We start from the raw sequence: 24,108 nt of genomic DNA, 5'->3' as shown, positions 1-24,108 counted from the left end.
GATCATGGCTCGAACTTAACTTTATTAAAACACTTGCAAGTTAAAGAAACAACCTTACACATTAAAATTAAGTTAACTTTTCCCCAAGCTTAGCTGACTGCCTGAAAAGCACATTTACTACCCATTCTGGTGAAGTTGACTGGGCTGTTGGACTCAATTCACTGAGTTCATGCTGACAGATGAACTTAGGGTTTTCTTGGTTCAAAGCTGGATCTCACATGCCCTCTTGCATCAAAACAGATTGCAATAGGCTGGTCGAGTCTTGGCTGGGCGGCATGGTGGCACAGCGGTTAGCACCGCTGTCTCACAGCGCCAGGGATCCGGGTTCAATTCCCAGCTTGGGTCACTGTCTGTGTGGAGTCTGCACGTTCTCCCCATCTCTGCGTGGGTTTCCTCCGAGTGTTCCGGTTTCGTCCCACAGTGAGAAAGACGTGCTGGTTAGGTGGATTGGCCATGCAATATTCTCCCTCAGTGTACCCAAACAGGCGCCGGAGTGTGGCGACTGGGGGATTTTCACAGCAACTTCATTGCAGTGTTAATGTAAGCCTACTTGTGACAATAATAAATAAACTTAAAAAATGTCAATTTTTATCGCCCTCTCTGAGGCCTTCTGGAATGTTCTCTGGCTTTCAACCAATGAGGTCACTGGGAAGTCGTAACAGCACCCTCCAAGATATAGTTAATAGCAGGGAGTCGGCTGAAACTGAGGAATACACAAACATATGTTTTTTAACAATTATTATGGCTGAGTACCTCTTGATGGTTTCAGGTCATAACGGCTCCCCCATTGTTAAGTTTAAGCATCAATATGCAAGACAGGTCTGAGCTGATACCTGTTGGCTTTTGACTTGTGGTGACCTTGTCCGCATTCCATCGGGCCTTGCTTGTAGAAGCTGTTTAGATATATATATTAATTTAATGTGTCCAGTTTTATGCTGGGCCTAATTGCTCAGACAGCATGGACACATTACATTAGCCCTGTAAATGCTGTTAAAGTAAACTTGTTTATTTCTTTTTTGAGACCTTGGACATGTTTTTAATACAAAAACCTCTGACATGTTAAGGGACGAAAACAGATCCAATTGCCAAAACTGGCAAGTCAAAAATTCACCAAAGAATACGATTGGAAAAACTCCATTCCCACGCAACTCAAGGATGTAATCAACAACATGTTAAATGATTTTGCCAAACCTATTCCATTGGTCTGTGGGGAGGGTTGAGTTTTTAGACTTTTACTTGAAGCTTGTTTTTTTCTCTTGATGGGTTATCTCGTTGGAGATAGTAGACAATGTAATCCTATGCAAGTCCCTATCAGTGCCTGTTTGATATACCTCAAAATACAGATCGTCTGGTCATTTTCACATTGCTGTGTGTGGGTGTTTGCTTTGTGCAAATTGGCTGCTGTATCCCCTACATTATAGAGATGATGCCACTCCAAAAATGCTGCAGTGGTTGGCAAGCACTTAGAGACATCTGATGGTCCTGAAATGTGCCATGTATATGCAAATCGCTCTTTCTTTTTATCGATTCAGTGTTTGTTTTGTTTTGTTTCCTGGTGCAGCCATCAAAATATCTGTTTGAATTATCCACCCATTGAGACAGGCTGAACTTGAACAAACCTCTGTAATCCAGTTTTAAACCGAGCTTGCGCTCAGTATTATGCCATTAATTGAAAGGTCAGCTTGATTATGGATTTTAGCAAAATGTATTTTAATGGCCCCTGAGACTAAACCTCTTGACTGGCTAGTTTTTGTGTTTTCAGCTCATGCAAATGATGTAGAAACAAACTGCTTATCTCGCAATGATAATATCATTCTGATTCTTGGGGCCCTATTTTACCATTGCAACGGGCGCGAAAATATGGTAAAATCGGGTGTGAGGCCATTAACGCGATCTGCGCCCGTGGATGGCCACTTTACCAAAACCCGGAAATGGCGACGATCCGATTTGCACCCGAAACAGGCGCAACGGCAATTTAAATGCATTTGCATGCATTTCAATTGAATTAATGAACTGCCCGCCCAACATTATCAGCATTTCCCCCTTTACCGCCGCGTGTGCCGATCCAGAATCGTGCCAAAATTAACCTGCTGAATAAAAGTCTGAATCGGGCGCTCCAGCTGCTGAAGGGTGCGTTCAGAGCTTCCAACGGCTCTCTGACTCAGATCAGTGGTGGAGGGGAGGAGGGAGGCGGGTCAGATGTATCTCTGGTGGGGGGGAGGGCCAATCATTGTCTGGGGGGAGGGCCAATCGTTGTCTGGTGGATGGGGGGGGCTGATCATTGTCTGGTGGTGGTGGGGGGGGGTGTGGCGGGGAGGGCCGATCATTGTCTGGTGGTGGGGGGGGGAGGACTGATCGTTGTCTGGAGGGGAGAGAGGAGGAGGCGGGTCAGATGTTCCTCAGGGGAGGGGGTGAGTGAGGCCAGACCATTCTCTAGGGGGGGCGGTGTGGGGGAGTGAAGCCAGATCGTTCTCTGAGGGGGGGGAGGAGGGAGGCGGGTAAAATATATCTCTGTTGGGGGGGAGGCCCGATCGCTCATTGGAGGGGGGGGGGGGACAGATGGATCTCTGGTGGGGAGGGCAGGTGGGTTCACAGCCACTCTGCGGGCGATCGGTGGGGGGGCGGAGGAAGGGGACAGGGGTGGCGATCGGTCTGGGTAGCGGGGGGGGGGTGGGTGGATAAGGGGGACAGTGATGTCTGTAGAGGCTATCGCTCCCGCTTTTCGCTCCCGGGCCACTTTCTCCGCTTTCTGTGGTCTGGGAGCGATCTGACACTGGCATGCTTTTTCAAATTTTTTTCTAACTGCGCATGCGCAGTTCAGAGCTCCGATCGTTTCAGCCGTGCTAAGCCCTGCCCACAGCCCGAATGGGACTGGTGATTCTTTTTCAGGCTAAATGCATATGGGGTCGCCTGAAAGCAGATTTTCAAGTCGGATCTGCATTACGCCCAGATTCAGCACTGAGACTGAAAATGGTAAAATCAGACCCTTGATGTCGATTTATTTCTCTAACATTAACACATAGTTGTAAAATAAATGTCAGCTAACTGTTTATTCACCTCATAGTTGTCATGGGATCTTTCCATATCAAATTGTTTCCAGGTCTGCTTACATAATAATAGCAATTAAACAACAGTATAATTAACTGTTGGAGGGCCCAAGACTGGGGAATGCCTATTGTTTGCTTGGCAATCTGGCTACTGTCGAAACATTGCAACAAGAACAAAATGCAAAAAAAAACAAAAAACAAAAGAAATACTTAGAAAAAAACTTCATCCCTACAGTCCTGAATTAATTCTATTTATTAGTGTCACAAGTAGACTTACATTGACACTGCAATGAAGTTACTGTGAAAATCCCCTGGTTGCCACACTCCAATGTCTGTTCAGGTACACTGAGTGAGAATTTAGCATGGACAATGCATCTAACCATGTGGGCAGAAACCAGAGCACCTGCAGGAAACCCATGCAGACACGGGGAGAACATGCAGACTCCGTACAGTGACCCAAGCCAGAAATCGAACCCAGGTCCCTGGCGCTGTGAGACAGCGGTGTTAACCACTGCACCACCGTGCCGCCCCATGTATATTTGCTACATCGGCAAAATAATGTGCTCATGTTATGCATGGCCTGCATTCAAATCTCCAATACGAGCAGGGTTTGACATGAAGCCTGAGGTCCATTATTTTTCTCTGTTCCTTCACGTAGGCACTTACCCATCATTTCAAATGTAGTAGCAGGATGTGGGCGAGCTTTTTATGTCTGCTTACGTTTGGTGTTGGTATAAACATATTGCATTTCCTGAGGGCATCTGTGATTAACGTAAAGTAGATGCACACCCAGCATGATGGATGCCAGACCTCTTTTTCCCTTGCTTCCCTTCCAGGAACTGAGGGTCCCCCTGGGCACATTGCAGAGAGAAATCAAACTGAAGGATTTCAAATATGTTTTGATGCATGGATCCGAGTAGATTTAAAAAAAAATCTTGTTATCTGCTTTTCAACCAGCAACTAATGGGCAACATGTAAATTATTCAGGCTTAACTTAATTCCCATACTGCATGAAACAAAATGAGAGAATAGGCCAGTGTTTTTTTTTTGCCGTGCACACAGCAGGAGATAGTTCAATACTGGTGAGTGCATTAATGAACATGCCAGCATGCTTGTGGCATTAAGTATCTCCAGTAAGTAGTTTGGGAGAAAGAAGTGTAGGAACAGCAGAAAAATACTGCCCTAAGTGGTTTTAAGGCACAGTAGGTAAAATTTCAGGAATTGCTAGTCTATTCAGACCTCAATGTGCAAAGAGATAAAAATTCAAGCCCACATTTTTTACAGGACAGCGAGGAACATGGCAAAAATCTTGGAATTGGCCAGAAATTCTAAGTCCCGTCCCTGAACGCAACATGTTCCATTTTTGCAGCGACGAGACTGGAGTCAGGCTGGGGTTTGCACATGCATGGTTTACGGAGACAGCTGGCCATTTAAAATTACCAGCTGTATCCACTGAAGTGGAACTTGGTAGACCATTGGTCAGAACATTGAAGTGGAGATGCCGGCGTTGGACTGGGGTAAACACAGTAAGAAGTTTAACAACACCAGGTTAAAGTCCAACAGGTTTATTTGGTAGCAAAAGCCACACAAGCTTTCGGAGCTCTTAGCCCCTTCTTCAGGTGAGTGGGAATTCTGTTCACAAACAGAGCTTATAAAGACACAGACTCAATTTACATGAATAATGGTTGGAATGCGAATACTTACAACTAATCAAGTCTTTAAGAAACGAAACAATGTGAGTGGAGAGAGCAACAAGACAGGCTAAAAAGATGTGTATTGTCTCCAGACAAGATAGCCAGTGAAACTCTGCAGGTCCACGCAACTGTGGGAGTTACAAATAGTGTGACATGAACCCAATATCCCGGTTGAGGCCGTCCTCGTGTGTGCGGAACTTGGCTATCAGTTTCTGCTCAGCAACTCTGCGCTGTCGTGTGTCGCGAAGGCCGCCTTGGAGAACGCTTACCCGAATATCAGAGGCCGAATGCCCGTGACCGCTGAAGTGCTCCCCAACAGGAAGAGAACAGTCTTGCCTGGTGATTGTTGAGCGGTGTTCATTCATCCGTTGTCGCAGCGTCTGCATAGTTTCCCCAATGTACCATGCCTCGGGACATCCTTTCTTGCAGCGTATCAGGTAGACAACGTTGGCCGAATTGCAAGAGTATGTACCGTGTACCTGGTGGATGGTGTTCTCACGTGAGATGATGGCATCTGTGTCGATGATCATGTCACACTATTTGTAACTCCCACAGTTGCGTGGACCTGCAGAGTTTCACTGGCTGTCTTGTCTGGAGACAATACACATCTTTTTAGCCTGTCTTGATGCTCTCTCCACTCCCATTGTTTCGTTTCTTAAAGACTTGATTAGTTGTAAGTATTCGCATTCCAACCATTATTCATGTAAATTGAGTCTGTGTCTTTATAAGCTCTGTTTGTGAACAGAATTCCCACTCACCTGAAGAAGGGGCTAAGAGCTCCGAAAGCTTGTGTGGCTTTTGCTACCAAATAAACCTGTTGGACTTTAACCTGGTGTTGTTAAACTTCTTACAGAACATTGAATATAGGAGTTCGGACATCTCATTGGTCAGAACATTGAATGCAGGAGTTGGGACGTCTTGTTGAAGTTGTACAAGACATTGGTAAGGCCACACTTGGAATACTGTGTGCAGTTCTGGTCACCCTATTATAGAAAGGATATTATTAAACTAGAAAGAGTGCACAAAAGATTTACTAGGATGCTACCGTGACTTGATGGTTTGGCTTATAAGGAGAGGCTGGATTGACTGGGACTTTTTTCTCTGGAGCGTAGGAGGCTGAGGGATGATCTTATTGAGGTCTATAAAATAATGAGGGGCACAGATCAGCTAGATAGTCAATATCTTTTCCCAAAGGTAGGGGAGTCTAAAACTAGAGGGCATACGTTTAAGGTGAGAGGGGAGAGATACAAAAGTTTCCAGAAGGGCAATTTTTTCACACAGAGGGTGGTGAGTTTCTGGAACAAGCTGCCAGAGGTAGTAGTGGAGGCGGGTACAATTTTGTCTTTTAAAAAGCATTCAGATAGTCACATGGATAAGATGGGTATAGAGGGATATGGGCCAAATGCGGGCAATTGGGATTTTAAAAAAAGAACGGCACGGACAAGTTGGGCCGAAGGGCCTGTTTCCATGCTGTAAACCTGAGTGCAAAGGAGATTTACCAGGATGCTGCCTGGTTTGGAGGGTAGGTCTTATGAGGAAAGGTTGAGGGAACTTGGGCTTTTCTCTTCGGAGCGGAGGAGGTTGAGAGGAGACTTGATAGAGGTTTATAAGATGATGAGGGGGATAGATAGAGTGAACGTTCAAAGACTATTTCCTCGGGTGAATGGAGCGGTAACTAGGGGGAATAACTATAGGGTTCATGGTGGGAGATATAGGAAGGATGTCCGAAGTAGGTTTTTTACTCAGAGAGTGGTTGGGGTGTGGAATGGACTGCCTGCAGGGATAGTGGAGTCAGAAACTTTAGGAACATTTAAGAAGTTATTGGATAGTACTTCGGGATGATAGGGAGGAAATAGCTTGATCTGGGTTTCAGACAAAGCTCGGCACAACATTGTGGGCCGAAGGGCCTGTTCTGTGCTGTACTGTTCTATGTTCTATGTAAACCTCTATGACTCTATGCCCAGGAGTTTGAAACTTGGGAGTGTGGAAATTAGACCAGGTAAGAGAAGGGCTGAACTTGATGGATTTGTTTGGATAAACAGAGTACCCCTTTGGAGAGGTAAGGTCCACTTTGAATATGGTCCTGGTGTTCATTTGCAAGAGGTGAAGTGCCCTGTGTGATTGTCAAAAGTGAATAAGATTATTCACTTTTTACACACAAATCCATGGGAACTGTCAAGCTGTCAAAGAATTGGCCAGCTTTCAAGAAACTGTCAAGGAACTGTCACAGGATACTAGGTGAGTTGACATGGAGAGGGTAAGATCAACAAGTGATGGATTGGGTTGACATAGGGCACATGTGAGGCCAAAGGGGTAGATAAAGGGGCAGAAGTTAGCATAGAGGGAAATCTGGGACTCTGGGCCTCAGTCTCAGAGCTGGAAGCAGACCTTCAGTCACAGAACAAATGCATGGATGTAAAAATGAGCAGAAACTAAATATCACTCATACCGGCCACCACACTGGTCTCTACCCCACTCAAGTAGCGTAGCAGTTATCCTCTTTAAACAAACATCTGCATCTGTTAAATTCAACAACTGCCTGTGGTACCAGCTGAAGTGCCACCCATTTGTGCACCTATAATTAGTCCATTTCATTTTGTCAATAGTAAATGTTTCTGTTGTCTTTATAATCAGATAGTGTACAACCTCACCAAACAAGAAGAAATAAGACCATAAGACATAGGAGCAGAATTGGCCACTCGGCCAATCGAGTCTGCTCCACCATTCAATCATGGCTGCTATTTTTCTCATCCCCATTCTCCTGCCTTTTCCCCATAACCCCTGATCCCCTTATTAATCAAGAACCTATCTATCTCTGTCTTAAAGACCTGACTCAATCACCTGGCCTCCACAGCCTTGAGCGGCAAAGAGTTCCACAGATTCATCACTTGCTGGCTGAAGAAATTCCTCCTCATCTCTGTTTTAAAGGAGTGTCCCTTTAGCCTGAGGTTGTGCCCTCTGGTTCTAGTTTTTCCTACCACTGGAAACATCCTCTCCACGTCCACTCTATCCAGGCCTCGCAGTATCCTGTAAGTTTTAATAAGATCCCCCCTTATCCTTCTAAACTCCAATGGGTCCTCAACCATTCCTTATACGAAAAGCTCTTCATTCCAGGAATCATTCTTGTGAATCTCCTCTGGACCCTTTCCAAGGCCAGCACATCCTTCCTTAGATATGGGGCCCAAAACTGCTCACAATACTCCAAATGGGGTCTGACCAGAGCCTTACTCAGCCTCAGAAGTACATCCCTGCTCTTGTATTCTCGCCCTCTCGACATGAATGCTAACATTGCATTTACCTTCCTAACTGCCAACTGAACCTGCATGTTAACCTTAAGAGAATCTTGAACAATGACTCAAGTCCCTTTGTGTTTCTGATTTCCTCAGCATTTTTCCATTTAGAAAATAGCCTATGCCTCCATTCCTCCTACCAAGTGCATAACTTCACACTTTTCCACATTTCCAAATGGCAGCAAAAATAAACGGGGGAAAAAAATCCAACATCCGGCAGCCATTTTTAAGGGTTGGGTTCATGGAGCTGAGAATTCTCCCCTCTCTGCACACCCGACCTGGGAGCTGGAAAGTTGCACTCTGTGATAATTGTCAATAATTTTCTAATTGCACCTATTAAGAATTAAACCCCGGAACGTATTTTAATATCATAACCTTGCAGATAGCAAAAAGGAAAAAAATAAACTCAATGTACTCATGGATTTCAACTTCAATAAATAATCTTAAGGGTTTATTGTGTAATGTTTAGAAGAAGTCCCAAATTTTTCTGAGCCGGTGAGTAGTAATATTGGGATATATGAGGCAGTTTGATCAATGATTTGATGTGGAAACAGAAGGAGATTTATTAAATTGTTTGTATTTCTTCCAGACTGTAGGGTGTGATTATGAGATAGAATCCAATGCAGTTGAAGATCAGTGTGGGGTGTGCCATGGAAATGGCTCTTCCTGTCAGACGGTCAAGAAGACGTTTGAAGAGAGTGAAGGATTAGGTAAGATTTTTATCCATAAGCCAAGTCTTGGTTTCACAGCAAGAAACAACTATGAGAATTTTGACAAGTTCCTGAGTCATCTGTGTCCTGACAACTTCTCCCTCCTACTGTGTGCCTGACCTTTACACATTAACTTGGATGATGCTTTGTCTGCCAGCACTTGTTACTGGTGGCAAAAGTGTAATATGTCCATGACATTATTGCCTTCTTCACCACAGTGACTACACTTCAAAAGTGCTTCATGGGCTGTCAAGCATTTTGGGAAGTCCTGAGGTTATCATTATCATCATCCACTGCAAATCTGCCATGCTGCTTCTGCCTGGTCCTTACATAATTTACGGCTGATATTCATGATAGTGCGGGATCTATATGTCAACATTGAGCCCTTGTCTATGGTTTGAAATCTGTGTGCACAGGCACCCAGGTAAATCTTGGCACTGACCTTGATGCCACTGAACCTTTTCCTCATCTGTTCCCAGGTATAGCGAACCTGCGATTACGTTCACTCACTTAGCAATCTTCCTCCATGCACCGTGCATTTGCTGATGGGTGCCCTTCATTATAGAAAAGGCAATTTGCTTTCATTGACCGTCCTGCAGTAACACCACCAACCATTCATTAGTGCCACCCTCATTACGATCCTGATGCTTCCAAATCAGATGATGCTTTCTGGAAATTTGCCAGCACCTCCTCATAAGGGGAAAAAACCCAGAAAATGCTGCAGTGATATGGTGGCACAGTGGTTAACACTACTGCTTCACAGTTCCAGGCACCTGGCTTCAATTCCAGCCTTGGGTGACTGTGGAATTTGCACGTTCTCCTGGTGTCTATGTGGGTTTCCTCCAGGTGCTCCAGTTTCCTCCCACAGTCTAAAGGTGTGTGGTTGGCCATGCTAAATTGCCCTTTAGTCTTCCAAGATGTGTAGGTTAGATGGATGAGCCTTGGTAAAATGTGTGGGTTACAGGGATAGGGCCTGGGTAAGATACTCTGTCAGAGTCGGTGCAGACTCGATGGGCTGAATGGACTCTTCTACACTGTAGGAATTCTATGAGGTCTTGTTGCTGCCATGCAGACAGAAACAAAGTTAACTTTTCAAGTCTGTGACTTTTCATCTGATCTGTTCTGTCAGAGGTTGCTGTGTGTTTTTAGCATTTTTCGTCTTTGTTCCAGATTTCCAAAAGTTGCAGTAATATGCTTTTGTCCTCAAAGGGACAGGTAACCATGGAGAGTGCACTTACATCCCAGATATCTTGCTTGAGCAGGCTGCTCAATCAGTTGTTACTGCTCTGCAATAGACAGGGTGCATCACAACTGTATCCTGTCAGAATACACGTGTCAAATGTCAGCTTTTAAAGCTGGTAGCCAGTTAGTTTAATAGCAGTTCACAGGGGAAATCAGGAGGGTTTTTTTGAAGGGGGCGGGGGGGGGGGGGGGGGGGGTGCGGGAGGTGTGAAGACATTCACTTGAATTGGCGATTAATATGCACAAATCGGACCAATTGCAAAGTTGGACTGCAGATTACTTAGAATCCCTACAACGCAGAAAGAGGCCATTCAGCCCATTGAGCTTGCACCAACTGTCTCTTAACCATGCTGTTTCCCTGTAATCCCACATATTTACCCATCAACCTACGCATCTCGAGACACTAAGGGGCAAGTTAGCATGGCCAATCCAACTAACCTGCACACCTTTGGAGTGTGGGAGGAAACCGGAGCGCCTGAAGGAAACCCACGCAGACACGGGGAGAACATGCAAACTCTACACTGACAGTAATTTGAGGTTGGCATTGAACCCGGGTCCCTGCCGCTGTGAGACAGCAGTGCTAACCACTGTGCCACCGTGTCACCCATTTGCCAGAGCTTGTGGGACAGGCCTGAAGTCCGTCAGAACTTTCTCCTACTGTTGGGTACTCACAAATGTGAATCAAAAATGTTTTAATCTAAGTTGATGGCTTCTGAGGTGCACGAGTACAAATATTTTTATTTATCACTTTTTCCTAAAGGTGTTATGCATGGAGAATACTAAAATGAAGCTTTTAAAAACTCTCCTTTTCCAGGAAGGAACTTGTATGGGTCAAACCCCTGTTGCTGTTCAACGCGATGGTTTACTTTCATCGAGATAATTATTCATTTAACTGTTTTTTGGAAATCGGCTGTTGTTTTCTGGTGTCAGTGCATCAGCTGCTTTTACTTGAGCACTTCTATTGTTGCAGTTGTGAATTGCCGGGACCTAGATATATAAAAAAAAGAGTGGCAGCCTACTAAACATCTGTCACAATTATTCATTGCTTGGCCTCATTTGAAAGAGATGTTTTAAACGGCTGCTCTCATCATTCCTATACCATTGCACAAAGTCAGGACCAATCCTGTTATATGCTGTAGAATGTTGACTTGTTAATAGATGAATTGCAACACCATGACTGAGAACGTTGGCTCCGGTTTCTTTTTTGCGTGCCTGATAGCCTTAATAATCATAATAATAGATTGCAAAGCTCTGAACGCAGAATGTCAGCTCTGTGTGCCAGTGAGGTTAAAATCCAACTCTACAAATCACTTCCTTATGCACTTTCATTTTATTTTTTTAATTTCAGTACAGAAGAGCAATAGAAGCGCAATATTACCTTTGATGATAATAGCAAAGGCCTGTTTGACACATTCATTTGACATTCCTCCGTCAACTATTTCAATGTAGAATATTAACACACTGTTTTTGTGGTTTAATCTAAAGTTCTACTGACTCTGCGACTAAAAAGTATCATTTTCATAATTTAAAGTACCTGCACTCTTCCAGTATTGTTTTGTCTAGAAAGAGGTGAGAGTAGTCCAAAATGTGGATGGGGAATAATTCCAGGTTCCTTCTACAAAATAAACCTTGCATCCTTAACGCAAATTTTCCTTTTCAGCAATTCTACGTCCGCTATTGTGAAAAGAAAACTGTGCTTCAGCGTGTTTAGATTCTTTTTCCACCTGATGACGATTTTGATGTAGTGGTAATGCCATTGAACTAGTAATCCAGCAAGCCCAAACTAAAGCTCTGGGAGCATGGGTTCAAATCCCACCGTGGGGGATTGAACCCATGAGGGGGACGTGATTTAGGTGTACAAGGTTATGAGGGGTATGAGCGGGGTGAATAGGAAGCAACTAGTCCCCTTGGTTGGGGGGAGGTCAATCACAAGGGACCATAGTTTGAGGGTAAGGAACAGGAGATTCAGAGGGGATTTGAGAAAAAACCTTTTTATTCAGAGGTTGGTGGGAATCTGGAATGCACTGCCTAGGAAGGTAGTAGAGGCTGGAAATTTTACAACCATTAAAAGGTATTTGGATGAGCCCTTGAAATATCATAACACTCAAGGATATGGGGCAAATGCTGAAAAATGGGATTAGCACGCCTTTAGTGCTAGTTATAGTTGGTGCAGACTTGACCTTTGGCCTTTTTTGATCTGATTTTATTTATTACTGTCACATGTATTGGTATACAGTGAAAAGTATTGTTTATTGCGCGCTATACAGACCAAGCATACCATTCATGGAGCACTTAGGGGAGAAGGAAAGGCAAGAGTGCAGAAAGTAGTGTTACAGTCATAGATAGGGTGTAGAGAAAGATCAAATTCATGTGAGGTAGATCCATTCAAAAGTCTGATGGCAGCAGGGAAGAAGCTGTTCTTGAGTCGGTTGGTAAGTGATCTCAGACTTTTGTATCTTTTTCCCAATGGAAGGAGGTGGAAGAGAGAATGCCTGGGGTCCATGGGGTCCTTGATTTTGCTGGCTGCTTTTCCGAGGCAGCGGGAAATGTAGACAGAGTCAATGGATGGGAGGCTGGTTTGCGTGATGAACTGGGCTTTGTTCATGATCCTTTGTAGTTTCTTGTGGTCTTGGTCAGAGCAGGAGCCATACCAAGCTGTGCCTTTTCTGCACTCTGTGACTCGACAGCCAAAAACCTACCATCTCACTTGCCCCGGAATCCTGGCCTCGGGTGGGATTTTGCGATTTTGCCCGAGCGAGATCGTAAAATCCCACCCTATGAATCTGTGATAGCAACTGGGACAGTTTATGTTCAATGAATTAAATCTGATATGGAAAACTAGTGCTAATCTTAGTAATGGCGGCCAGGAATCAATTGTAAAAACCCAGCTATGTTCGGTGCCAACATCGTGCATGCACAGCACTAGTGTTTTGACTCCATTTCATCATTGCGAGTGACAGGAACCAGGAGCAGACATGCTTATCAAGTAGCTATTGGAGCAGCAGGGCATTGTTTTACAAGATAGGAAAAAAAGTCCCCCCAAAAAATCAAGGAAGCAAAGTTGAAATCTGTCCCCTGACAAAAAGAAGATTTTTAATGCAGTTAACAAATAAAAAATTGGATGCCCCTGTTTGCCTGGTTAACAACACTCATATCTTTGGACATCTAAAAGATTCTGATAACCAGTGCAGTAAACATTTAACAAGTTGCTTGTGATAATCCATAATGAGGATTTCAGATGTTGAACTATGCCTGCAAAGTTCATGAGTCATTAATTATCAGGGCCTCAAAAAGGCCTTAGGGTGGTACAGTGGTTAGCTCTGCTGCCTCACAACGCCAGGGACCCGGGTTCAATTCTGGCCTTGGATCACTGTCTGTGCAGAGTTTACACATTCTCCCATGTCTGCGTGGGTTTCCTCCGGGTACTCCGGTTTCCTCCCACCGTCCAGTGATGTGTGGGTTAGGTTGATTGGCCATGCTAAAATGTTCCTTAGTGTCAGGGGAATTAGCAGGGTAAATATGTGAGGTTACGGGAGTAGGCCCTGGGTGGGATTTGATTTGATTTATTATTGTCACATGTATTAGCATATTGTGGTCAGTGCAGACTCGATGAGCTGAATAGCCTCCTTCTGCACTGTAGGGATTCTATGATTCTGTAACAATAAAATTGTAACATTCAGAAAGAAAACAATTCTCAGTTTGCAGCTTCTAATTATATTTTAGTAAGTATTCTACCATGGGAAATATATCTCAGGAACATAATAGGGTTATTGAAAAAATATTGCCACAAAAACGCTTTCCAGATGAGTGACATTATTGGACTGCAGTGCACATGTGCAGATGTTATCGACGGCCATCTTATTTGGCCACCTTGCATTGGCAGGAGACAGTGTAAAAAAACAATTACTTCACTAATGTTCCTTACCTCCATGTGACAGCAGACTCACAGCAATGTGGTTGACTCTTAACTGCCCTTTGAAATAGCCAAGTAAGTAATTCAAAGGCAATTAGGGAAGATCGAGCAAGTAAGGAGAAACCTTACCCACTGGTGGGAGCATCAGCAGGAAACAGATTTAAAATAATTGGCAAAAGAAAATGGAAATTAGGTGAGAATTTGTTCCATGTAGCAAGTTGCAATGATCTGGAATTACACTGCCTGAATCTTTGGTGAAAGCATCTCCAATGGGAAGTGAGAATTGATTATGGATTTTAAAAATGAAACATTTAGCGTGCTACTTGTGAAGGGGGGTTAATTAACTCATTCAAAGAGCAGGCACATTTAATGGAATCTTGCCACCCTGCTGCAGTGAAGGGACCATTTGGAATACGGCTTTCTTACCAATGCATCTTACCAATGTCACTAGAATGAAGATTTGGGGGTGAAATAAAGTTGTAAATAACTTTTTCACTCGGAAAGCTCATTCGTATGGAAGTGTAGTGTCAAAGACAATTCACAGAAATTACGAGACAACTTTGGCAAGAGCCTAGAAAAGCTGCAACTGTACCAACATTATTTTGCAAAAATATATTCGTAAAATATCTGAAAGAACATTACAAACATTTCAAAATGGCTGTCAGACAAGGTGCAATCATGTTCAGGTTTTCCACATAGATCCCATTGCACGCTTCTCTTTTAAATGTTTTACTCCATCCTTAAAGTTACAGCGCCAATGCTCAGAATGGACAGGTGGATCTGAATCCATTCCTTGCTTGCTCCAAAAACCAACTTCAAAATCTCGTTGAATCCAATTCAAGATCCCCATAAAAGAGACAAGCAAGATCCAAGCTGACAATAGAAGGCATTGCATCTCATCTTGGGCCTGATTTGATGCTTGATCTGGAGTTCAGACGAATGAAGGGAGGATCTCATAGAAACTTATAAAATTCTAACAGGACTAGATAGGGTACATGCAGGGAGGATGTTCCCGATGGTGGGGGAGTCTAGAATCAAGGGTCATAGTCTGAGGATTCAGGGTAGAACATTTAGGATGGAGGTGAGGAGACATTTCTTTACCCAAAGAGTGGTGGCCTGTGGAATTCATTACCACAGTAAGTAGTTGATGCCAAAACATTGAATGTATTTAAGAGGTGACTAGATGTCGCACTTGGGGTGAATGGGATCAAAGGTTATGCGGAGAAAGCAGGATTAGGCTATTGAGTTGGATGATCAGCCATGATCGTAATGAATGGCGGAGCAAACTCGAAGGGCCAAATGGCCTCCTCCTGCTCCTATCTTCAATGTTTCTATGAATTTAGCCAAAAGGCCATGAAGCGATCAAATTGCACTCTGAGGCACAGAAGAAGGTGGAAAGAAAGATTCACAGAAATCACGAGAGACATTTTTGATAAGGAGTCAAAATATAGCAGCTGTTTTAAGGGAAGGGCGACTGCAGCTGGTGCTCCTCGTCAATATGTTCTCTTTGGTAAGTTCTGTATGGATTTCCAAGAGGTCTGAGCAGAGATACACTTGGCTCAGAATGGCTAAGAAGCCAGTGGCAGGCAGATTTGTTAAATGAGTCTCATTGGGCTGAATCTTAGCACACAAGCAGGTGGGTTGGGTTCAGGCCAGATGTGAAAAAGTTAAAAATCTGAATTCCAATCTCAACTGGTCTGCCATATTCTTAGAAACATAGAAACATAGAAAAACTACAGCACAAAACAGGCCCTTCGGCCCCACAAGTTGTGCCGAACATATCCCTACCTTCTAGGCCTACCTATAACCCTCCATCCTATTAAGTCCCATGTACTCATCCAGGAGTCTCTTAAAAGACCCTATTGAGTTCACCTCCACCACCACTGACGGCAGCCAATTCCACTCGCCCACCACCCTCCGTGTGAAAAACTTACCCCGAACATTTCCCCTGTACCTACCCCCCAGCACCTTAAACCTGTGTCCTCTCGTAGCAGCCATTTCCACCCTGGGAAAAAGCTTCTGAGAGTCCACCCGATCTATGCCTCTCAACATCTTATATACCTCTATTAGGTCTCCTCTCATCCTACGTCTCTCAGCCTATCCTCATAAGGCATGCCACTCAATCCAGGCAACATCCTTGTAAATCTCCTCTTCACCCTTTCAATCTTTTCCACATCCTTCCTGAAATGAGGCGACCAGAACTGAGCACAGTACTCCAAGTGGGGTCTGACAAGGGTCTTATAGAGCTGCATCATTATCCCCAGACTCCTAAACTCAATCCCTCGATTGATAAAGGCCAGTACACCATACGCCTTCTTAACCACCTCCTCCACCTGTGGGGCCGATTTTAGAGTCCTATGGACCCGGACCCCAAGGTCCTTCTGATCCTCTACAGTACAAAGAACAAAGAACAGTACAGCACAGGAAACAGGCCCTTCGGCCCTCCAAGCCTGTGCCGCTCCTTGGTCCAACTAGACCAATCGTTTGTATCCCTCCATTCCCAGGCTGCTCATGTGACTATCCAGGTAAGTCTTAAACGATGTCAGCGTGCCTGCCTCCACCACCCTACTTGGCAGCGCATTCCAGGCCCCCACCACCCTCTGTGTAAAAAACGTCCCTCTGATGTCTGAGTTATACTTCGCCCCTCTCAGCTTGAGCCCGTGACCCCTCGTGATCGTCACCTCCGACCTGGGAAAAAGCTTCCCACTGTACTAAGAGTCTTTCCCTTTATATTGTACTCCTTCATCCCATTTGACCTGGGGATTATGATTATGGGGATCAGGCGGGTAAGTGGAACTGATCCACTTCAGATCAGCCATGATCTTATTGAATGGCGGGGCAGGCTCGAGGAGCAAGACGGCCTCCTCCTGCTCCTATTTCTTATGTTCTTATGATCTGCCAAAATGGACCACTACTCATTTATCTGGGTTGAAGTCCATCTGCCACTTCTCCGCCCAGTTTTGTATCCTATCTATGTCCCTCTGTAACCTCTGACATCCCTCCAGACTACCCACAATACCACCAACCTTCGTGTCGTCGGCAAACTTACCAACCCATCCCTCCACTTCCTCATCCAGGTCATTTATGAAAATGACAAACAGCAAGGGTCCCAGAACAGATACCTGGGGCACACCACTGGTGACCGACCTCCATTTAGAAAAAGACCCATCTATACCCACTCTCTGCCTCCTTTGGGCAAGCCAGTTCTGGTTCCACCGGGCAGCAGCCCCTTGGATCCCATCCCCTCTCACTTTTTCTAGAAGCCTTGCATGGGGGACCTTATCGAATGCCTTGCTAAATCCATATAAACCACATCTACCGCCTTCCCTTCGTCAATGTGTTTAGTCACATTCTCTCCATAAGCTTGAGGTAATCCAAAGCTCAGCTGCCCATGTCTAAACTCGCATCAGTTTCTGCTCCCTTATCACCCTTCTGCTTCACGGTTCTCAAACAAGCAACATCCTGAGTTCATAATTCCCAGCCTTGTTTTCAAATCCTTCCCTGGCTTCTCCCCCCTCCCAGCTTATCTCCCTCCAAATCTCTCCATCTTTACATGCCTCCCTCTCCACCGCCTCCTGAGATATCTGTGCTCTCCTAAATCCTACCTCTTGTACATCCCCAATTTTAATTGCAACATCATTGGTGACTGTGCCTTCGGTTGCCTAGGCCTCAGCTTTGGTATAGGTTCTCTATGTCTCTCTGCACCTCCACCCCAATTTCCTCTTTTAAAACACCCTTTCAAAGCTATTGCATTGACCAAGCTGTTGTGTATTGGAGACGTGATACACGGGACCAACTTGGGTTAGAAACAAATGGAGCTTTCTAATGGTGTGTGACCTTTTCCATGGCTGCTTCTTCTCGCTCCCTCTCTTCCCCCGGGCTGGGTCTATTACATCATTTCCGATGCACACTTTAATATAACATTGCTCCAGTGAGCCAATAGAAATAAATACAGATACATAACAAGAGCTTTTGATCTTCCGATCAACATATCCTTATGTGGCTCAGTGTCATATTTTGTTTTATATTGCTTTTGTGAAGTGCCTTTGGAGATTTCATTGTGTGAAGGGTATTATATACTCATCATGGTTCATGTTGTTGTTGATTTCTGTTATATCCTGCTGGAGCTGGAGGTGCAATAACCAGTACGATTGAGGAGGCACACTGGGATTTTAGCAGACAGATTTATTTATGTTTCAGATTCCAGCATTCACAGTAATTTAGTTTTAGCTGAGGTTTATTTGTTTGATGTGCATGCTACAGGGTCGAGATCAGAACTGCTGACAGCCTGTGGCGACCCTGATGAGGTCACAGCATAATCACTTCACCATTCCCTTAAAGGGGCCATGCCACAACACAGTGACTCGCTAAATACGCAATATTCCTCCACCTTTACTTCTCGAGTTCCAAGTGACAAATTACGGAGGTTTGTAAATATAGCATCATTATTACCCGGTACATATAAAGCTAGGCGGCATGGTTAAATACAGCACAATCAATAGGAGAGGCAGTCAGGAGGCTGTCGAGCCCTTGCTGGTTCTATCCGTTGCTCAGGCACGGAATGGTGTCCAACCCTACACAGGTTCTCAAGCATGTCAGTAAATGTCGTTTCCCTGGAGTGGTCTTGTTACCGTCACAATCAGGGAAGTGGCAGCGGTGATCAGGTTGTCAGTCATTTCTGACTTGATGATTGCACCAGTATTAGCAAGTATTACATCCGGGGCTAGAGAGGGCGGTTCATCTCGAGGTGGTCCTGGCAAGCCACTGTGGGCAGCCAACAACTGGTCAGCATGGTGTCTTCAAACCAGTTCATCCTCGGTTTGGACCGTGTACAATACAGGACCAGTCCGAGCCAAGACAATTGTAGGTACCCACTTCTCCTGGGTAGTATTGCTATGTGCCAACACGCATTCCCCTTGGTGAAACAAGCATCGTTTGGCACTCACTTGTCTCCTGGGCACTCATAACTGTACGTTTTGCTTTACTATCACCGATGTCTCATGGAATGTTTAAAGATCAAATGTCGTTCTCAGCTTCCTCTTCGTGAGTAGCAATGCAGGTGAACTCTGTGTGGTCTTATGTTTAGTATTCCTGTAGAATGCCAAGGAGCTACTAAGATGTTGGATTAACAAGCCTTGGTTTCAAGAAGCTTTCATTGAGTGTTTCAGGGATAGCACAAATCGTTCCGCTAACCCATTGCAGCTGGCTGATAGAGCACTGATTTGATATGTTAGATTCCACTCCCCTCTGAGGCAATCTTCAAATTCGTGCAACGCAAACTATGGCTCGTTGTCACTGACAATTTCTTCCAGTTTGTCAAACATATTAACATACTGAGAAAATAGAAACAGGAGTAGGCAACTCGGCCCTTCAAACCTTCTCCATTCATCAAATACAGTACCCCAATCCTGCCGTCTCCTCCACAAATTCCTTGGTCCCTTTAGCCCAAAGAGCTTTATCTAATTTCTTGGAAATCACACATTTTGGCCTCAACTACTTTCTCTTCTAGTGGATTCCACACATTCACCACTCTCTGTGTGAAGAAAACTCTTCTCACATCAGTTCTAAAAGCTTTACCCCTTATCCTCAAACTATGACCCCTAGTTCTGCACACCCTCACTATCAGGAACATTATTTATGAATCTACCCTGTTTAATTGTGTTGGAACATTATGTTTCTACGAGATCCTCTCTAACTCTTCTAAACTACAATGAATATAATCCTAACCAATCTAGCATCTCCTCATTTGACAGTCCTGCCAACCCAGGAATCAACCTGGTAAACATTTGCTGTATACAAAGGCTTCATCAAAACCCAATACAATTGCAGGAAAACATTGCTATTCCTCTGTTCAAAACCTCTTGCTATGAAAGCCAACATATCATTTCCCTTTTTTAACTGCCTGCTGTACTTGCATGCTTACTTTCAGCGACTGATACACAAGGACTCCAAGATCCCGCTCGCTGAGTATCCACCTCTCTCAATTTACACCCATTCAAGTAATAATCCATCTTCCCATTATTGCTACTGAAGTGGATAACCTCACAATTATCCACATTATACTGCATCTGCCACACATGTGCTCACTCACTCACTCACTCATATCGTGCTGAGGCTGGGTGTGAAATAGGCAATACTATTGAGGATGCACAGCAGGGTTTTAGCAGGCAGGTTTATTTGTTTGATGTGCACACTGCAGGGTCGAGATTAGAACTACCGGCAGCCTCTGGAGACCCCTACAAGGTCACGGCGGAATCACATGAACATTCCCTTAAACGGGCCATGCCACAATGCAGTAACTCCCCAGACACACAACAATTTCAAAGCAACCTTCTAAAATCACTGGATGCTCCTCTGGTTAAGCTGTCTATGTGGTCAGTCCTTCAGAGTGAGGCCTAGGAAAAATGTTTAATAATTCGTAAATTACTAGAGTTGCCAGTTTATGGACAGTCTGACTGACAAATATTAATTTATCATTTGGTATAGCAAAGACCTTGTCATTAGTACTAGGTTGGTGAGTAAAGGAGAAGAGGGGTGGGATTTTATGGCCTCACTCATCCTGAAATCATAAAACACCATCCGAGGTCAATGGAGCTTTCCATGGGTGGCACAGTGGTTAGCCCTGCTGCCTCACTGTGCCAGGGATCTGGGTTCGATTCCTGTGTGGAGTTTGCACATTCTCGCTGTGTCTATGTGGGTTTCCTCCAGGCACTCCAGTTTCTTCCCACAATCCAAAGATATGCAGGTTAGGTGAATTGGACATGTTAAACTCTCCCTCAGTGTACCCACACAGGTGCTGGAGTGTGGTGACTGGAGGATTTTCACGGTAACTTCATTGCAGTGTGAATGTAAGCCTACTTGTGACTAATAAATATACTTTGACTTTGGACTTTGATGCTTCACCCCTCGCCCGCTCCGATTCCTGTGGCAGGCGGGGCAAGAAGTCAATTTGAAAATGAACAGTGAAGTCCCCAACAACAATGATTTCAGCAGAAGAAAGATTGGCCTGCTTAAAGAAAATTAGCACTTTCTAGAGGTCGTGCTAACTACTTCTGTCTTTACATTGCAACCAATGACCTTGAAGTATCCTGAAGTATTTAACTCAGTAATTAATTGCTTTTGAAGTGCTGTAGCTTTTATTTACATTATTGGTTCATCTGCTGCCGTTAAATGCTCCTCTAACCTTGTCAAGGTTAGGAGCGCTATGGAAAAAGCGAATTAATGAACTGAGAGAGAGAGATCCTTGCAGCCACAGGAGACTGAAACTGAGCAAGAAGTCATTTGATTGGCAAGCCTTTCAGAATGAAAGCAAGGGCCAAACATTTAATTGGAAGGTGAAGTAACAGTGCAACAGCTAAAAGCAAGGAACGAATGATAACTGGTAATCGAAATGGATGGAATGGAAAATTGATGCCCTAAGTATTGCTGAGATTCAGGTTAAAGCAATTAGGGGAAGCCATGATGTAGTTACATAGGTACAGTCGTGTAGTGATTATGTTACTGGATTAGTTATCTGAAAGTTTCACCAATAAATCCAGGTAAAAATGAGCTCAGATCAAAATATTAATTCAAATTATATATCCGCAAGTAAAAGTCTGGAATTGGTAAAAATGAGCTTGAAGCAGCTGACTAATAAAAATTCAACGGGTTCACTAACATCCTTTAGAGAAAGAATCTGGCCACCCTTGTCCAGTCTACCCTATATATGACTCCACCCCACAGATAAAAATTACTGAGGGAGATAGGGAATGGGTGACCACCAGACAGAGGAAGAGTAGGAAGGCAGTGCAGGGATCCCCTGCGGTCAGCTCCCTCCAAATCGGATATACCGTTTTGGGTACTTGGGAGATGGCTCACCAGGGGAAGATGGCAGCAGCCAGGCTTATGGCACCATGGCTGGCTCTGATGCACAGGAGGGCAGCAAAAAGAGTGGCAGAGCTATAGTGATATGGGATTCAGTTGTAAGGGGGATAGACAGACATTTATGCTGAAGCAAATGAGACCCCAGTATGAAGTGGAGGAACTGGTATGTCAGCAGATTATGGGAAGATGTAAAAGCAACAGGGTTGTTTTGATGGGCAATTTTAAGTTCCCCAACATAGACTGGGATTCCTTTAGTGCCAGGGGCTTGGACGGGGCACAGTTTGTTCAGTGTGTCCAAGGGTGCTTTTTGAGGCAATCTGTAGATAGTCCAACTCGGGAAGGGGCTATCTTAGACCTGGTTCTGAGAAACAAACACGGATAGGTGATTGATGTCTCAGTGGGGGACCATTTTGGGAACAGTGATCACAATTGTATAAGTTTCAAGATACTTGGAGAGAAGGATAGAACTAGTCCCAGAGTGAAAGTATTAAACTGGGGGAAGGCTAACTAAAACAGTATAAGAGCTAGGGAATGTACACTGGGGGAGGTTGTTTGAGGGTAAATCCACATCTGATATGTAATAATTCAGGACAAGTATGTCCCTGTAAAAATGAGGGATAAAGATGGCAAGATTTGGGAACCTTGGATGACAAGAGAGATTGTGAGTTTAATGAAAAACAAAAAGGAGGCATACATAATTTTCAGGAAATTGAAAACGGATAAAATTCTTGGTTAGAACATTGAATACAGGAGTTGGGACGTCTTGTTGAAGTTGTACAAGGCATTGCTAAGGCCACACTTGGAATACTGTGTACAGTTCTGGTCACCCTATTATAGAAAGGAAATTATTAAACTAGAAAGAGTGCAGAAAATATTTACTAGGATGCTACTGGGACTTGATGGATTGAGTTATAAGGAGAGGCTGGATAGATTCGGACTTTTTTCTCTGGAGCGTAGAAGGCTGAGGGATGATCCCATAGAGGTCTATAAAATAATGAGGGGCATAGATCAGCTAGATAGTCAATATCTTTTCCCAAAGGTAGGGGAGTCTAAAACTAGAGGGCATAAGTTTAAGGTGAGAGGGGAGAGATACAAAAGTGTCCAGAGGAGCAATTTTTTCACACAGAGGGTGGTGAATGTCTGGAACAAGCTGCCAGAGGTAGTAGTGGAGACGGGTACAATTTTGTCTTTTAAAAAGCGTTTAGACAGTTACATAGGTAAGGTGGGTACAGAGGGATATGGGCCAAATGCGGGCAATTGGGATTAGTTTAGGGGTTTAAAAAGAAGGGCGGCATGGACAAGTTGGGCCAAAGGGCCTGTTTCCATGCTGTAAACCTCTATGACTCTATGACATGATAAATGTGAGGTGATTCATTTTGGTCGGACAAATTTAAATGTGGATTACAGGGTCAAAGGTAGGGTTCTGAAGACTGTGGAGGAACAGAGAGATCTTGGGGTCCATATCCACAGATCTCTAAAGGTTGCCACTCAAGTGGATAGAGCTGTGAAGAAGGCATATAGTGTGTTAGCTTTTATTAACAGGGGGTTGGAGTTTAAGAGCCGTGGGGTTATGCTGCAACTGTACAGGACCTTGGTGAGACCGCATTTGGAATATTGCGTGCAGTTCTGGTCACCTCACTATAAGAAGGATGTGGAAGCGCTGGAGAGAGTGCAGAGGAGATTTACCAGGATGCTGCCTGGTTTGGAGTGTCGGTCTTATGAGGAAAGGTTGAGGGAGCTGGGGCTGTTCTCTCTGGAGCGGAGGAGATTGAGGGGAGACTTAATAGAGGTTTATAAAATGATGAAGGGGATAGATCGAGTGAACGTTCAAAGACTATTTCCTCGGGTGGATGGAGCTATTACAAGGGGGCATAACTATAGGGTTCATGGTGGGAGATATAGGAAGGATATCAGAGGTAGGTTCTTCACGCAGAGAGTGGTTGGGGTGTGGAATGGACTGCCTGCAGTGATAGTGGAGTCAGACACTTTAGGAACATTTAAGCGGTTATTGGATAGGCACATGGAGCACACCAGGATGGTAGGGAGTGGGATAGCTTGATCTTGGTTTCAGATGAAGGTCGGCACAACATCGTGGGCCGAAGGGCCTGTTCTGTGCTGTACTGTTCTATGTTCTATGTTCTATGACACTTGAGGAATACAAAGATAGCAGGAAAGAGCTTAAACAGGGACTTAGGAGGGCAAAAAGGGGCCATGAAATGTCCTTGGCAGGCAGGATTAAGGAGAATTCCAAGGCTTTTTATGTATATATAAGGAGGAAGAGGGTAGCTAAGGAAAGGGTGGGTCCACTCAATGACAGTGGAGGGAATTTGTGAGTGGAACCAGATGAGG

The 24,108-nt window shown here is 44.4% G+C and overlaps 1 protein-coding gene across 1 annotated transcript in view; it reads left to right on the top strand.

Annotated features, from left to right (window-relative positions):
- Nucleotides 1–24,108, top strand: part of LOC144498747 (A disintegrin and metalloproteinase with thrombospondin motifs 12-like) — a 557,508-nt gene that overhangs the window by 405,239 nt on the left and 128,161 nt on the right. Inside the window, exon 14 of the mRNA XM_078220368.1 lies at nt 8,621–8,741. Coding sequence (XP_078076494.1) covers nt 8,621–8,741 — 121 coding nt within the window. The remainder of the gene's footprint in view (nt 1–8,620; nt 8,742–24,108) is intronic.

This window comes from Mustelus asterias, chromosome 1 (assembly GCF_964213995.1).
Source record: "Mustelus asterias chromosome 1, sMusAst1.hap1.1, whole genome shotgun sequence".
Taxonomy (NCBI): domain Eukaryota; kingdom Metazoa; phylum Chordata; class Chondrichthyes; order Carcharhiniformes; family Triakidae; genus Mustelus; species Mustelus asterias.
Note: the sequence above shows the minus strand (reverse complement) of the source record. Positions and strands in the feature narration are given on the sequence as shown.